This window comes from Anolis carolinensis, unplaced genomic scaffold (genome assembly GCF_035594765.1).
Source record: "Anolis carolinensis isolate JA03-04 unplaced genomic scaffold, rAnoCar3.1.pri scaffold_15, whole genome shotgun sequence".
Taxonomy (NCBI): Eukaryota; Metazoa; Chordata; class Lepidosauria; order Squamata; family Dactyloidae; genus Anolis; species Anolis carolinensis.
The window spans coordinates 12,407,583-12,424,181 of NW_026943826.1; the positions used below are offsets into that span (position 1 = coordinate 12,407,583).

At 47.0% G+C, this 16,599-nt stretch overlaps 1 protein-coding gene across 1 annotated transcript; it reads right to left on the reverse strand.

Moving 5' to 3' along the window:
- Positions 1-78: 78 nt before the first annotated feature.
- On the reverse strand, positions 79-15,782 carry efhd2 (EF-hand domain family member D2). The gene is made up of 4 exons (XM_062965917.1): positions 15,447-15,782; positions 10,063-10,210; positions 9,829-9,963; positions 79-4,026 (listed from the first exon to the last, which is right to left on the reverse strand). Exons 1-4 carry the CDS (start codon positions 15,698-15,700, stop codon positions 3,892-3,894), a joined length of 672 nt encoding a protein of 223 aa, XP_062821987.1. The 5' UTR covers positions 15,701-15,782; the 3' UTR covers positions 79-3,891.
- Positions 15,783-16,599: the final 817 nt, after the last annotated feature.

Genomic DNA, 16,599 nt, shown 5'->3' on the forward strand with positions numbered 1-16,599 from the left:
CACCTTGGGCGAAACCCGAAACTATCAAATTCCCCTGTCTGGTACGAGAAAGAAAAAGAACTTCAAGACACCGTGAGCTGCTTATGAAATATATTTTCATTTTTTAATAATTTCTGGATTAAAAAAAATAAAACCATACCACTGAAATGGAGCAGTGTTCGGAATGGACAGCGACGTATTTATTCCCCCCCCCGTAAAATACAGACATATTATTTTCAACCCCTCCAAAAAAAAGGAATGATTTCAAAATAGTGCTTTCCCAAACCCATCCCTGGTTCCTTTTCCCCCCCCCTAAACCTTTGTGAAAAAATAAAGTTTCTAAGACTTTTTAAAGAAGCATAATCTCCCAAAAACCCCGAAAGAAAATTTGTGTGGAAAAGCAAGCCCAGAAAGGAGAAGTATTGAATGGCCATCTGTCGGGAGGGCTTTGATGGTGTCTCTTCCAACTCTAGAATTCTAGATTATTATTATTATTATTATTGACACAAAAAACAGAGTATGACACAACCAACGAGATAAATATGCTGGATTTTGTATTGTTGTTGTTGTTATGCTTACTAATACTAACCTTGAGCGGCTTAGAAGGGTGTCTCTTCCAACTCTAGAATTCTATATTATTATTGACACAAAGACACAGCAAATGAGATACATATGCTGGATTTCGTATTGTTGTTGTTATGCTTACTAATTCGTATTGTTGTTGTTGTTGTTATGCTTACTAATACTAACCTTGAGCGGCTTAGAAGGGTGTCTCTTCCAACTCTAGAATTCTATATTATTATTATTATTGACACAAAGACACAGCAAATGAGATACATATGCTGGATTTCGTATTGTTGTTGTTATGCTTACTAATTCGTATTGTTGTTGTTGTTATGCTTACTAATACTAACCTTGAGTGGCTTAGAAGGTTGTCTCTTCCAACTCTAGAATTCCCTATTATTATTATTATTATTGACACAAAGAGACAGCAAATGAGATACATATGCTGGATTTCGTATTGTTGTTGTTATGCTTACTAATTCGCATTGTTGTTGTCGTTATGCTTACTAATACTAACCTTGAGCGTCTTAGAAGGGTGTCTCTTCCAACTCTAGAATTCTATATTATTATTATTGACACAAAGACACAACAAATGAGATACATATGCTGGATTTCGTATTGTTGTTGTTGTTATGCTTACTAATTTGTATTGTTGTTGTTGTTGTTATGCTTACTAATACTAACCTTGAGTGGCTTAGAAGGGTGTCTCTTCCAACTCTAGAATTTCATATTATTATTATTTTTATTGACACAAAGAGACAGCAAATGAGATACATATGCTGGATTTCGTATTGTTGTTATGCTTACTAATTCGTATTGTTGTTGTTGTTATGCTTACTAATACTAACCTTGAGCGGCTTAGAAGGGTGTCTCTTCCAACTCTAGAATTCCCTATTATTATTATTGACACAAAGAGACAGCAAATGAGATACATAAGGTGGATTTCGTATTGTTGTTGTTGTTGTTATGCTTACTAATACTAACCTTGAGTGGCTTAGAAGGGTGTCTCTTCCAATTCTAGAATTCCTTATTATTATTATTATTATTATTATTATTGACACAAAGACACAGCTGGATTTCATATTGTTGTTGTTATTCTTACTAATGCTAACCTTGAGCGGCTTAGAAGGGTGTCTCTTCCAACTCTAGGATTCTATTAAATGGCTCTTGGGTCGGACTAGATGGCCTTTGGGTGCCCCTTCGAACTCTAGGATGCTATGGTGGCAATGTTGTTGTTTTGGTCACGCCACCCGATCCCTCCCGACAGATGGCCCACGCGTGGGTCTCTTCTCCAGGAGCAAGAAGAAGGGGTGGTAATTTATTCATGTAGAATGTGGAGTGAAATGTGATATCTTCTTTGTTTGCGTACCCAATGTAGTTATATAGTCCGTGTCTCTCTTTCTGTAAAGTGCCTGATATACACTTTGGCAGAATAGGGCTGGACTAGATGGCCTTTGGGGTCCCTTCCGGCCGGCGATACCTGAAAGGATCCCACTCGTATGAGGTCATCTACGTGAACGAGCTCCTCGTTCGATGCCGAACCAGATTCGACGAAATATTCGGGAGGAGACTGGGAAAAGTTGGCCGCACGTTGGCCAACCAACTAGGACAATTTCTCCTCCTCGGAGGTTGATGTTGGGCTACTAAACACAGGGTCGGCGGTCCTTTTTAGATCACAGCACATGCAAGAAAACATCGGGGAAAACGACAAAGTCCCCGATCGAAACCGTACAGACATCGAAAAGCACTTGAGGGCGGGTTTTCCCAGCTTGGACACTGAACACGGATGAGACATCACAGGACAACATGCTTGGGATGGAGTCGTCCAAATAAGAGGACGGGGAGCCCTACTTCTTTACCTCTTTTGTAACCATCGCCTCTTCTCGTTACCACAAGGATGTGGGGTTATTATTACCTCGATATCACCCTCCCCATGCAAAGCAAGACAGAGCTTGGAAACGTTGCATCGATGGACTACAACTCCCCAAATGTTCACGTCAGGTAGCCCAATAGCAATTCCATGCAGGGAAAGGAATGCAAGTGGAGTATTTACACACAACCCATGGAAATTATTAACTGAGTTGTTCCACCCCTCCATGCGCTCAAAATACCTATTTCTTTGGCCCCATATTGGCTGAAATGGAGACAGGAAGCGACGTGACATCCCATCGCCATTTGGGCTGAGATTTGGCGTTTTCCACGGTTTGCGGTGAGCGTTTTTGACAGGCTTTGACATGTTTTGGAATCTCTTGGCACTTTTGGATCCAATTTTTGAGACAAATAGGGTGAGGACAGCTAGTGAGCCCGGGGGGAGATGTTCAAAGCGAGGCCTACAGCATGAACTTTCTCCTGCTACAAGTCAAGGAGAAGCTTTTCCTTAGGGTTTGGACCTCATCTGAGACATAGTTGAGCCCAATGTGGCCTAAGACAGGACAATCCGACCCACTGCAAGTAATTTACTTTCTCAAGGCCTCATCCTGACAGGGTTTGACGTGTTTTGGAATTTCTTGGCACTTTTTAATCCCATTTTCGAGACAAATAGGGTGGGGACAGCTAGTGAGCCCGGGGGGAGATGTTCAAAGCAAAGCCTACAGAACAAACTTTCTCCTGCTACAAATCAAGGGGAAGCTTTTCCTTAGGGTTCGGACCTCGTCTGAGACACAGTTGAGCCCAAGACAGGTTAATCTGACCCACGGTGAGTAATTTCCTCTCTCAGGGCCCCATCCTGACAGGGTTTGACGTGTTTTGGAATCTCTTGGCACTTTTTAATCCCATTTTCAAGACAAATAGGGTGGGGACAGGTAGTGAGCCTGGGGGGAGATGTTCAAAGAGAGGCCTACAGAACGAACTTTCTCTGCTACAAGCCGAGGGGAAGTGTTTCCTTTAAGGAACCGAACCGGATTCGCTGCCCCACCGACACGGCCACCCCTGCTCTCTGCCGTCTTAAACACATTGAGACACGACCACAGCGATCACCGTACCATCGGCTGGGAGACAACACAACACGCATAAGTCCCATGTGCAAATGCTGGGGCCACACCAAGAGCGGGGGAGCGCCCCACCCGGACAAAGAGACACCACTCACAGGGCAACACACAGCACAGGCCCACGGGCATGCGGATGGAGGCGGCGCGTTGTGGGGGCTGCGGTATTTACAGCGCGGGACGCAGAGGGACGCGTCTTTCCGGCACCGACCCCCTCGCGCAAGCCATGCAGGGTTGCCAACCGGCCATCGGGGTCGACTTCTGGGCCTTCAGCAGCCGCGTGACCTGCGACAGATCGGTCAAACGGCCGCTCGAGGCGTTTCCGGCGGCACCACGTTCGCCTAGCGCGGCAACGGCGGTCCCGTCACTGCTTGAAGGCCGACTGGAGCTCCTTGAAGGCCGCTTTGCGTTGCTTCATCTCCTCCGCCTGCCGCCGCTTCTCCTCTTGCTCCGCCTTGATCTCCTCCTCGAAGCGGCTGGTGACGTTCATGGCTTGGACCTGAGAGAGGGGACAACGTTACTCGCAAAAGGTAGTAAGTAAGACGTACATTTCAGCCTCGACTCGTCCAGATCTCTCCCACCACCACGGGTGACATCTGGATGCCCTCCTGCAAGACCTGGATGTTCTTACGCACCACCAAAGACCCACATTTCGGCCTCTACTCATCCAGATCTCTCCCACCACCACGGGTGACATCTGGATGCCCTCCTGCAAGACCTGGATGTTCTTACACACCACCAAAGACCCACATTTCGGCCTCTACTCGTCCAGATCTCTCCTACCACCACGGGTGACATCTGGATGCCCTCCTGCAAGACCTGGATGTTCTTACACACCACCAAAGACCCACATTTCGGCCTCTACTCATCCAGATCTCTCCCACCACCACGGGTGACATCTGGATGCCCTCCTGCAAGACCTGGATGTTCTTACACACCACCAAAGACCCACATTTCGGCCTCTACTCATCCAGATCTCTCCTACCACCACGGGTGACATCTGGATGCCCTCCTGCAAGACCTGAATGTTCTTACACACCACCAAAGACCCACATTTCGGCCTCTACTCATCCAGATCTCTCCTACCACCACGGGTGACATCTGGATGCCCTCCTGCAAGACCTGAATGTTCTTACACACCACCAAAGACCCACATTTCGGCCTCTACTCATCCAGATCTCTCCCACCACCACGGGTGACATCTGGATGCCCTCCTGCAAGACCTGAATGTTCTTACACACCACCAAAGACCCACATTTCGGCCTCTACTCGTCCAGATCTCTCCTACCACCACGGGTGACATCTGGATGCCCTCCTGCAAGACCTGGATGTTCTTACACACCACCAAAGACCCACATTTCGGCCTCTACTCATCCAGATCTCTCCCACCACCACGGGTGACATCTGGATGCCCTCCTGCAAGACCTGAATGTTCTTACGCACCACCAAAGACCCACATTTCGGCCTCTACTCGTCCACATCTCTCCCACCACCACGGGTGACATCTGGATGCCCTCCTGCAAGACCTGAATGTTCTTACGCACCACCAAAGACCCACATTTCGGCCTCTACTCGTCCAGATCTCTCCCACCACCACGGGTGACATCTGGATGCCCTCCTGCAAGACCTGGATGTTCTTACGCACCACCAAAGACCCACATTTCGGCCTCTACTCGTCCAGATCTCTCCCACCACCACGGGTGACATCTGGATGCCCTCCTGCAAGACCTGAATGTTCTTACGCACCACCAAAGACCCACATTTCGGCCTCTACTCGTCCAGATCTCTCCCACCACCACGGGTGACATCTGGATGCCCTCCTGCAAGACCTGGATGTTCTTACGCACCACCAAAGACCCACATTTCGGCCTCTACTCGTCCAGATCTCTCCCACCACCACGGGTGACATCTGGATGCCCTCCTGCAAGACCTGAATGTTCTTACGCACCACCAAAGACCCACATTTCGGCCTCTACTCGTCCACATCTCTCCCACCACCACGGGTGACATCTGGATGCCCTCCTGCAAGACCTGAATGTTCTTACGCACCACCAAAGACCCACATTTCGGCCTCTACTCGTCCAGATCTCTCCCACCACCACGGGTGACATCTGGATGCCCTCCTGCAAGACCTGAATGTTCTTACGCACCACCAAAGACCCACATTTCGGCCTCTACTCGTCCAGATCTCTCCCACCACCACGGGTGACATCTGGATGCCCTCCTGCAAGACCTGAATGTTCTTACGCACCACCAAAGACCCACATTTCGGCCTCTACTCGTCCAGATCTCTCCCACCACCACGGGTGACATCTGGATGCCCTCCTGCAAGACCTGAATGTTCTTACGCACCACCAAAGACCCACATTTCGGCCTCTACTCGTCCACATCTCTCCCACCACCACGGGTGACATCTGGATGCCCTCCTGCAAGACCTGAATGTTCTTACGCACCACCAAAGACCCACATTTCGGCCTCTACTCGTCCAGATCTCTCCCACCACCACGGGTGACATCTGGATGCCCTCCTGCAAGACCTGAATGTTCTTACGCACCACCAAAGACCCACATTTCGGCCTCTACTCGTCCAGATCTCTCCCACCACCACGGGTGACATCTGGATGCCCTCCTGCAAGACCTGGATGTTCTTACGCACCACCAAAGACCCACATTTCGGCCTCTACTCGTCCAGATCTCTCCCACCACCACGGGTGACATCTGGATGCCCTCCTGCAAGACCTGAATGTTCTTACGCACCACCAAAGACCCACATTTCGGCCTCTACTCGTCCACATCTCTCCCACCACCACGGGTGACATCTGGATGCCCTCCTGCAAGACCTGAATGTTCTTACGCACCACCAAAGACCCACATTTCGGCCTCTACTCGTCCAGATCTCTCCCACCACCACGGGTGACATCTGGATGCCCTCCTGCAAGACCTGAATGTTCTTACGCACCACCAAAGACCCACATTTCGGCCTCTACTCGTCCAGATCTCTCCCACCACCACGGGTGACATCTGGATGCCCTCCTGCAAGACCTGAATGTTCTTACGCACCACCAAAGACCCACATTTCGGCCTCTACTCGTCCAGATCTCTCCCACCACCACGGGTGACATCTGGATGCCCTCCTGCAAGACCTGAATGTTCTTACGCACCACCAAAGACCCACATTTCGGCCTCTACTCGTCCACATCTCTCCCACCACCACGGGTGACATCTGGATGCCCTCCTGCAAGACCTGGATGTTCTTACGCACCACCAAAGACCCACATTTCGGCCTCTACTCGTCCAGATCTCTCCCACCACCACGGGTGACATCTGGATGCCCTCCTGCAAGACCTGAATGTTCTTACGCACCACCAAAGACCCACATTTCGGCCTCTACTCGTCCACATCTCTCCCACCACCACGGGTGACATCTGGATGCCCTCCTGCAAGACCTGAATGTTCTTACGCACCACCAAAGACCCACATTTCGGCCTCTACTCGTCCAGATCTCTCCCACCACCACGGGTGACATCTGGATGCCCTCCTGCAAGACCTGAATGTTCTTACGCACCACCAAAGACCCACATTTCGGCCTCTACTCATCCAGATCTCTCCCACCACCACGGGTGACATCTGGATGCCCTCCTGCAAGACCTGGATGTTCTTACACACCACCAAAGACCCACATTTCGGCCTCTACTCATCCAGATCTCTCCCACCACCACGGGTGACATCTGGATGCCCTCCTGCAAGACCTGGATGTTCTTACACACCACCAAAGACCCACATTTCGGCCTCTACTCATCCAGATCTCTCCCACCACCACGGGTGACATCTGGATGCCCTCCTGCAAGACCTGGATGTTCTTACACACCACCAAAGACCCACATTTCGGCCTCTACTCGTCCAGATCTCTCCTACCACCACGGGTGACATCTGGATGCCCTCCTGCAAGACCTGGATGTTCTTACACACCACCAAAGACCCACATTTCGGCCTCTACTCGTCCAGATCTCTTCTACCACCACGGGTGACATCTGGATGCCCTCCTGCAAGACCTGGATGTTCTTACACACCACCAAAGACCCACATTTTGGCCTTTACTCGTCCAGATCTCTCCCACCACCACGGGTGACATCTGGATGCCCTCCTGCAAGACCTGAATGTTCTTACGCACCACCAAAGACCCACATTTCGGCCTCTACTCATCCAGATCTCTCCTACCACCACGGGTGACATCTGGATGCCCTCCTGCAAGACCTGGATGTTCTTACACACCACCAAAGACCCACATTTCGGCCTCTACTCATCCAGATCTCTCCCACCACCACGGGTGACATCTGGATGCCCTCCTGCAAGACCTGGATGTTCTTACACACCACCAAAGACCCACATTTCGGCCTCTACTCATCCAGATCTCTCCCACCACCACGGGTGACATCTGGATGCCCTCCTGCAAGACCTGGATGTTCTTACACACCACCAAAGACCCACATTTCGGCCTCTACTCGTCCAGATCTCTCCCACCACCACGGGTGACATCTGGATGCCCTCCTGCAAGACCTGAATGTTCTTACGCACCACCAAAGACCCACATTTCGGCCTCTACTCGTCCAGATCTCTCCTACCACCACGGGTGACATCTGGATGCCCTCCTGCAAGACCTGGATGTTCTTACACACCACCAAAGACCCACATTTTGGCCTTTACTCATCCAGATCTCTCCTACCACCACGGGTGACATCTGGATGCCCTCCTGCAAGACCTGGATGTTCTTACACACCACCAAAGACCCACATTTCGGCCTCTACTCGTCCAGATCTCTCCTACCACCACGGGTGACATCTGGATGCCCTCCTGCAAGACCTGGATGTTCTTACACACCACCAAAGACCCACATTTCGGCCTCTACTCGTCCAGATCTCTTCTACCACCACGGGTGACATCTGGATGCCCTCCTGCAAGACCTGGATGTTCTTACACACCACCAAAGACCCACATTTTGGCCTTTACTCATCCAGATCTCTCCTACCACCACGGGTGACATCTGGATGCCCTCCTGCAAGACCTGAATGTTCTTACACACCACCAAAGACCCACATTTCGGCCTCTATTCATCCAGATCTCTCCCACCACCACGGGTGACATCTGGATGCCCTCCTGCAAGACCTGGATGTTCTTACACACCACCAAAGACCCACATTTCGGCCTCTACTCGTCCAGATCTCTCCCACCACCACGGGTGACATCTGGATGCCCTCCTGCAAGACCTGAATGTTCTTACGCACCACCAAAGACCCACATTTCGGCCTCTACTCGTCCAGATCTCTCCTACCACCACGGGTGACATCTGGATGCCCTCCTGCAAGACCTGGATGTTCTTACACACCACCAAAGACCCACATTTTGGCCTTTACTCATCCAGATCTCTCCTACCACCACGGGTGACATCTGGATGCCCTCCTGCAAGACCTGGATGTTCTTACACACCACCAAAGACCCACATTTCGGCCTCTACTCGTCCAGATCTCTCCTACCACCACGGGTGACATCCGGATGCCCTCCTGCAAGACCTGGATGTTCTTACACACCACCAAAGACCCACATTTCGGCCTCTACTCGTCCAGATCTCTCCTACCACCACGGGTGACATCTGGATGCCCTCCTGCAAGACCTGGATGTTCTTACGCACCACCAAAGACCCACATTTCGGCCTCTACTCGTCCAGATCTCTCCTACCACCACGGGTGACATCTGGATGCCCTCCTGCAAGACCTGGATGTTCTTACACACCACCAAAGACCCACATTTTGGCCTCTACTCGTCCAGATCTCTCCTACCACCATGGGTGACATCCGGATGCCCCTCAGCAAAACCCGGATGCTCCCGTTTCTTGTTCTTACACACCACCAAAGAATCGAAAACTCTGAAGGTTTTTGGGCTAATCGAATGAAAGAGGGACATGGGCTGTGGTGCAACTGGTTAGTAGCCAGCAGCAATAAATCTACTGACCGAGAGATCATCAATTCGAAACCAGCCTGGGTCAGGGTAAGCTTCTGACCATAAATAGTCCAGCTTGCTGTTGACCTATTCAGCCTGAAAGACAGTTGCACCTGTCGAGTAGTAAGTTTAGGTACCGCTTTATGAGCGGAGGCTAATTTAACTGATTTACGACACCATAAAAATTGAAAGAATGAGGAAGTACTCCATCAAGGGCTCGGTGTTTGACCTCACTTGCTCAATGCTATGGGATCCCATGTGTTGTCGTTTAGACAGAGGAGGTTCAAGAGCTTGTAAAAGTTCCTTACTTTGGCCTCGAAGAAGCTTTTGGCCCCTTTGACCCCTTCCGTGGAGACGTCGATCTCCGACAGCCGGGCCAAGGCGTGCAAGCCACTGTCTTCTTCCAACTCCCCGGCTGCGGCTTTGCGGAAGATCAGGAGAAACTGAACGAGAAGGAAGAGGAGAGGATGCAACACAGAGTAACTACTAAAGGTCTCCAAGCACATAACAACCCGCCTCTTAGGATTCCGCATCCGTCCTACCTCTCGGAAGGAGAGCTTCCCGTCAAAGTCTTCGTCCACCTCCTTGATCATGTTCTTCAACCCCAGGTGCGTCTGGGGAGCCCCCAGTTTCTCCATCATCAGCTTCAGCTCCATCAGGTCAATGAAGCCGTCTCGCCCTGCGTCGTACCTACAAATACAACCTAGAGTTAAGTTTCAACTAAAGTGAAGAAGACCACGTTCAGAAAAGCCAGGGAAAGTGGCCTCTCGATCAACCAACCACGCATGAGTCAGAGGCCTGGGGTCTACATCCGTGTTGGCTCAACAACCCAACCCTTGGCCCACTCTAGTTGACCTAACTATCCAACCACTGGTCTACTTGTAATGACAACTATCCAACCACTCTTGTGGACTCAGCTATCAAACCATTGGCCCACTCTAGTTGACTCAACTATCTAACCATTGGTCTACTTATATTGACTCAACTATCCAACCATTGGCCCACTCTTGTTGACCCAACCATCCAACTATTGATCCACTATACTTGACTCAGCTATCCAACTACTGGTCTACTCACATTGCCTTAACTACTCTACTATTGGATCACTCTAGTTGGCTCAACTATCCAACCACTTTAGTTGACTCAGCTATCCAACTACTGGTCTTCTCATATTGACTCAACCATCCTACTACTGGCCTACTCTAGTTGACTCAACTATCCAAACACTTTCATTGACTCAGCTATCCAACCGTTGATCTACTCACATTCACTCAACTACCCAATCACTCCTATTGACTCAACTATCCAACCATTTATCTTCTCATATTGACTCAACTATCCTACTACTGGCCTACTCTAGTTGACTCAACTATCCAACCACTCAAGTTGACTCAGCTATCCAACCGTTGATCTACTCACATTGACTCAACTACTCAGTCACTACTATTGACTCAACTATCCAATTATTGATCTTCTCATATTGACTCAAATATGCTACTACTGGCCTACTCTAGTTGACTCAATTATCCAACCATTTTAATTGACTCAGTTATCCAACCACTGGTCTACTCATATTGATTCAACTACCCAACCACTGGCACACTCTAGTTGACTCAACTATCCAACCACTCAAGTTGACTCAGCTATCCAACCGTTGATCTACTCACATTGACTCAACTACTCAGTCACTACTATTGACTCAACTATCCAATTATTGATCTTCTCATATTGACTCAAATATGCTACTACTGGCCTACTCTAGTTGACTCAATTATCCAACCATTTTAATTGACTCAGTTATCCAACCACTGGTCTACTCATATTGATTCAACTACCCAACCACTGGCACACTCTAGTTGACTCAACTATCCAACCACTGGCCTACTTTAGTTATCCCAACCATCCAACTTTGTCCCACAGTGTACTCTCAAGATGTCAACAATGCTAAGGCCGCTGAATTGTGAGTCAACGCTCAGTTGATTCTCAGAGTGGTGAAATTTCACTCCGCTCCTTCTCAGTGTACACAAACGGCCCGCCTTGGGCTTACAGAATTATCAGTGCGGAATAATAAGACTTAATTGGCGTTTCCTGCAACGAGAACAAACACACAGCCCGGGCTGATCCGGAGCGAGCCGGACCCACCAAGGAACGTATTTGTTTTTCTACTCCTGAAAGACGTGGTGTGGTTATAGATTAACTTTTGAGACAGAGCAGAACGGCGGTGTCTCAATGCCATGGGATCCTCGCCGTTGTAGTTTGGCCGAGGAGGCGGAAAAGAAACTACAACTCCCAGGAGTACGAAATCCCATCCCCGGAATAGTCTTAAGGATTTTTCATACAAGTAACCCAGTTCCTTGAAAATAGCACAATGGGGGACTTTAGCCGAGGAAGGTAAATGGGTAATCGTGTTACGTAATGGGATTTGTAGCGTGTGACTGGCTCCGAAGCACACTTTCCTAAACAAAATAAGGTTGTTTAGCTCTGTAAAGAATGAAATGGGCCCCGGGGAGGTTTTATGCCTCTTCCTAAGAAATCGGAAGCCTTGATGTCGACATAAATCTATTTGCGGTCGATTGCGGTCCAAAGCTTTTGGCAGACAGGGATCCACCGAATGCCAGGGAAATCAAGACGGAGAGGCGTTCTTAGGAAACTTATCATACCGTATTGAACTGCTAAGGCTCCGTGGGATGTGTAGTTTCCCAAGGACCCCAAAAGTGGTGCAAAGCCTTGTGTGTAGACGGGCCTGCTAAGCAGTAAGTGGGCAGGCGCCTTCCCGTCTTATTCCGATCGGTGACTAATCCCTCCCGCCCACGGCAAACGAGGATCCAGATTAATCTTCCGATTCTCCTCCGAAAAGCCGATTAGGGTGCTCAGATCCTCAAGGAGAGCCGAGAAGTTGATAATAATAATAACAGCATTATTGATTACTAGCTATGCCTGGCCACGTGTTGCTGTGGCTAAGACTTAATTTTTCTTTTCTTTTTGTTGTATGAACGTAGAGGCGTGGATGAGAGGTTGTGCTGTCAATTTTCGAGGTTGTGGGGCGTTTAGTTTAGTTGTTTTGTCCGGTGCCGTGATACCATTACCCTTTTATATATATAGATTGATTGATGACATTGATAATACAATATTATAAATAATCATCCATGGCTCACAACCTCTGAGGATGCCTGCCATAGATGTGGGCGAAACGTCAGGAGAGAATGCTTCTGGAACATGGCCACACAGCCCGAAAGACATACAACAACCCAACCGTAGCATTATTGATTATTGACAATGTTGATACTTAATATTAATATTAACAATCATAAAGGTAAAGGTTTCCCCTGACGTTAAGTCCAGTCATGTCTGACTCTGGGAGTTAGGGTTAACAATCATAGCATTATTGATTATTGATGGTATTGATCATATAATATTAATTATTGATTATTGATAAAATAATATTAATTATAGCATCATTGATCATTGATGATATTGATAATATAATATTGATATGAATAGCATTATTGATTATTGATGATATTGACAATATATTAATATTAATAACAGCATTATTGATTATTGACTATATTTATAATCTTATAAATAACACCATTATTTATTATTGATGATATTGATAATATATTAATATTATTAATAGCATTATTGATTATTGGTGATATTGATAATATAATATTGATATGAATAGCATTATTGATTACTGACGATATTGACAATATATTAATATTATTAATAGCATTATTGATTATTGATGATACTGATCATATAATAATATTATTAATAGCATTATTGATTATTGATGATACTGATCATATAATGTTATTGATAATAGCATTATTGATTATTGACAATATTCATCATATAATAATATTATTATTAATAGCATTATTGATTATTGATTATACTGAACATATATACTAATAGTAGCATTATTGATCCCGGATGAGGATGACACTGTATTCTGATCCTCACCTGCCCTCTGCCCATGCTCAGGTGCCACCTCCCCTTTCCCTAACATAGTAGCACTGTTAAATAATAGCATTATTGATTATTGATTACATTGATCATATGATATTAATATTACTAATAGTAGCATTATTGATCACGGACGGTGATGACATTGTATTCTGATCCTTGCCTGCCCTCTGCCCATGCTCAGGAGCCACCTTCCCTTTCCCTAATAGCATTATTGATTATTGATGATATTGATCATATCATATTAATATTACTAATAGTAGCATTATTGATCCTGGATGAGGATGACACTGTATTCTGATCCTCGCCTGCCCTCTGCCCATGCTCAGGAGCCACCTCCTCTTTCCCTAACATAGTAGCACTATTGACTAATAGCATTATTGATTATTGATATTGATAATATATTAATATTATTGATTATTGATATTGATAATATATTATTATTATTGATGATATTGATCATATAATATTAATATTACTAATAGTAGCATTATTGATCCCGGACAATGACGGCATTGTATTAGGATCCTCGCCTGCCCTCTTCCCATGCTCAGGAGCCACCTTCCCTTTCCCTAATAGCATTATTGATTATTGATGATATTGATCATATAATATTATTATAGATAACAATTACATTATTGATCCCAGATGAGGATGATGTTGCATTATGATGGCGGATGAAGATGATGTTGCCTTATGATCACTGTCTGCCCTCTGCCTATGCTCAGGAGCCCCCTTCCCTTTCCCTAATAGCATTATTGATGATTGATTATATTGATCATATCATATTAATATTACGAATAGTAGCATTATTGATCCCGGACGGTGACGGCATTGTATTCTGATCCTCGCCTGCCCTCTGCCCATGCTCAGGTGCCACCTTACTTTTCTCTAATAGCATTATTGATTATATTGATCATATAGTATTAATATTACTAATAGTAGCATTATTGATCCCGGACGGTGACGGCATTGTATCCTGATTCTCACCTGCCCTCTGCCCATGCTCAGGAACCACATTCCCTTTCCCTAATAGCATTATTGATTATTGATTATATTGATCATATAATATCAATATTACTAATAGTAGCATTACTGATCCCGGATGAGGATGATGTTGCATTATGATCGCGGATGAAGATGATGTTGCCTTATGATCACTGTCTGCCCTCTGCCCATGCTCAGGAGCCACCTCCCCGTTCCCTAATATAGTAGCACTTTTGACTAATAGCATTATGGATTATTGATTACATTGATCATATCATATTAATATTACGAATAGTAGCATTATTGATTATATTGATCATATCATATTAATATTACGAATAGTAGCATTATTGATCCCGGACGGTGACGGCATTGTATTCTGATCCTCGCCTGCCCTCTGCCCATGCTCAGGTGCCACCTTACTTTTCCCTAATAGCATTATTGATTATATTGATTATATTGATCATATAATATCAATATTACTAATAGTAGCATTATTGATCCCGGATGAGGATGATGTTGCATTATGATCGCGGATGAAGATGATGTTGCCTTATGATCACTGTCTGCCCTCTGCCCATGCTCAGGAGCCACCTCCCCGTTCCCTAATATAGTAGCACTTTTGACTAATAGCATTATTGATCATTGATTACATTGATCATATCATATTAATATTACGAATAGTAGCATTATTGATCCCGGATGGTGACGGCATTGTATCCTGATCCTCGCCTGCCCTCTGCCCATGCTCAGGAGCCACCTCCCCGTTCCCTAATATAGTAGCACTTTTGACTAGTAGCATTATTGATTATTGATTATATTGATCATATCATATTAATATTACGAATAGTAGCATTTTTGATCCCGGATGGTGACGGCATTGTATCCTGATCCTCGCCTGCCCTCTGCCCATGCTCAGAGGCCCCCTTTCCCCTGATGGTGGTGGTGGTTTGCAGGGACTCACTGCTTGAAGAGCCTCTCCATGTCCTTGATCTGCTTGCGGGAGAATTCCCGGAATTCGGTGTGTGGGCTGAAGACCCGGTGGGGGGACCCGGGGGTGGGGGGGGACTCGGAGGCCAGCTCGGCCCTTCTCTGCAGCTTGGCCCCCAGCTCGCTCTCCTCCTCCTCCTCCTCCAGGCATCCTCCTCCTCCTCCTCCTCCTTCATCTCCAACACGGAGTCGGCGGCTCAGCTTCCCGGCCAGCTCCTCCGTCGCCATCCCTGCTGAGGAAGGAAGGAAGGAAGGAAAGAAAGGAAGGAAAGGATGAAGGAGGGATGAAGGAGGGAGGGAGCCAAGCCTGGCCCCGCCCACAACCCTGACGTCACGCGCCTCCCCCCCCCTCCCGCCCCGACCTCAATTGTCGGGTTTGTCCTCTCCTTGTTTTTGCGACTTCTCTTTTCCACTCTCCTGACAAGAAAATGAAAAACCAAGACCCAAGTGTTTGGGCTCCCTGGAAAGAGGAAGCGATTGCCTTTCTTACAGTCTATGTGATCTTTACTCTCGAGCAAGTCTAAAGGAGTCAATGCGGGTCCCAAGCTGTGCCCCCCCCTCCCATCAATGTATATCCATCTTTGCCTTCCTGTTACTCAGTCATAATGAAGTCCATAGACATGAGTTTGGTCTCAATGGAAAGAGGAAGCGATTATCTTTCTTCCTGTCTGTGTGACTTTTACTTTTGAGGAACTCTAAAGGAGTCAATGCGGGTCCAAAGCTGTGCCCCCCTCCCATCAATGCAAAGAGGAAGCTGTAGAAGTATATCCATCTTTGGTTTCCTGTTGCTCGGTCATAAAGAGGTCCAGAGACATGGGTTTGGTCTCAATGGAAAGAGGAAGCGATGGGCTTTCTTACAGTCTATGTGATATTTACTCTCGAGGAAGCCTAAAGGGGTCAATGCGGATCCAAATCTGTGCCCCCCTCCCATCAATCAAAGAGGAAGCTGTAGAAGTATATCCGTCTTTGGCTTCCTGCTGCTCAGTCATAAAGAAGTCCAGAGACATGGGTTTGGTCTCAATGGAAAGAGGAAGTGATTGCCTTTCTTCCCATCTATGTCACTTTTACTCTTGAGACTACCCATAAGGATGTATTGGGTCCAAAGCTCTCCCCCCCCCCCCGCCATT

Bases quoted from the DNA above. Each gene is read 5' to 3' on its own strand.
- efhd2 (XM_062965917.1), bottom strand. From the start codon at position 15,700: ATGGCGACGGAGGAGCTGGCCGGGAAGCTGAGCCGCCGACTCCGTGTT. The intron at 10,211-15,446 runs GTGAGTCCCTGC...TTGTATTTGTAG, and splicing joins ATGGAGAGGCTCTTCAAGCA to GTACGACGCAGGGCGAGACG. The intron at 4,027-9,828 runs GTAAGGAACTTT...CCCCTCTCTCAG, and splicing joins AAAGCTTCTTCGAGGCCAAA to GTCCAAGCCATGAACGTCAC.